We start from the raw sequence: 743 nt of genomic DNA on the forward strand, positions 1-743 counted from the left end.
GGGGGGGGGAGAGAGAGAACGGGAGAAGAGTGGGGAGAATAATGACGCCGCGAGGATGAGATGAAGCGGACGACGCGTGATAATAGAAACAAACCAAGCAGCCTCGCCGCCCAGCTGATGTGGGCGGGGACACTGAACCAATGGGGCGCAGTATAAGACTCATTAGACTAAAGAGGACTTGCTGCACTTCTGAAAACGGCCAAGGCTAATTCTTTTTTTCTATTTTGCTGCCAAAACTGGCCATTTACAGTTATTTATTTTTTGTAACTTGGGATAGCTGTGGAGGGCAAGGGGTCAGCATTGACGAGATTTTCTGTGTGGCCCATATTTTTTTCTGTTTGGTAGCGGGAGCTTTGGGCTTAGCAGCGCGGGCCTCAAAGCGTGCTGCGCCAGCGGGGGGCGCGGACGGACGGGCCCCCGGACCCCCGCGGGTGCGTGACGGGTCAGGCCCGAGCCTCGCCCTGGCCATGGCCCCGGCACCGGCCCGAGAGGTGCAAAACCACTTACCGTTTCTCGAGGGAGCACCAGCCGCAGTAGGGGTCCTTTGCCTCCAGGCAGGATGAGCAGTTGGCGAAGGAGCCGCAGTGCTCCACGCGCATCTTGGAGACCTGCACAAGCAAGAGAGTCAAGGGTTAGCGGCAGCGAAAGTGGCCGGGCAGCGCTGTATGGGGTTGGGAGACTCAGACTCTGGAAGGCGGACAAGGATGGAGGCAAACGCAAACCCACACACACACTGAGAGAGA

The 743-nt window shown here is 58.0% G+C and overlaps 1 protein-coding gene across 1 annotated transcript in view; it reads right to left on the reverse strand.

Annotated features, from left to right (window-relative positions):
- The window catches only part of LOC113205060 (plexin-B), a 166,148-nt gene that overhangs the window by 151,742 nt on the left and 13,663 nt on the right, over positions 1-743 (reverse strand). The window contains exon 2 of the mRNA XM_052271833.1: positions 508-608. Within this exon, the coding sequence (XP_052127793.1) occupies positions 508-599 (92 nt within the window). The 5' untranslated portion in view covers positions 600-608. The remainder of the gene's footprint in view (positions 1-507; positions 609-743) is intronic.

The sequence above is a fragment of the Frankliniella occidentalis genome, unplaced genomic scaffold, assembly GCF_000697945.3.
Source record: "Frankliniella occidentalis isolate FOCC.00 unplaced genomic scaffold, Focc_3.1 Scaffold176, whole genome shotgun sequence".
In the NCBI taxonomy this organism is placed as follows: Eukaryota; Metazoa; Arthropoda; class Insecta; order Thysanoptera; family Thripidae; genus Frankliniella; species Frankliniella occidentalis.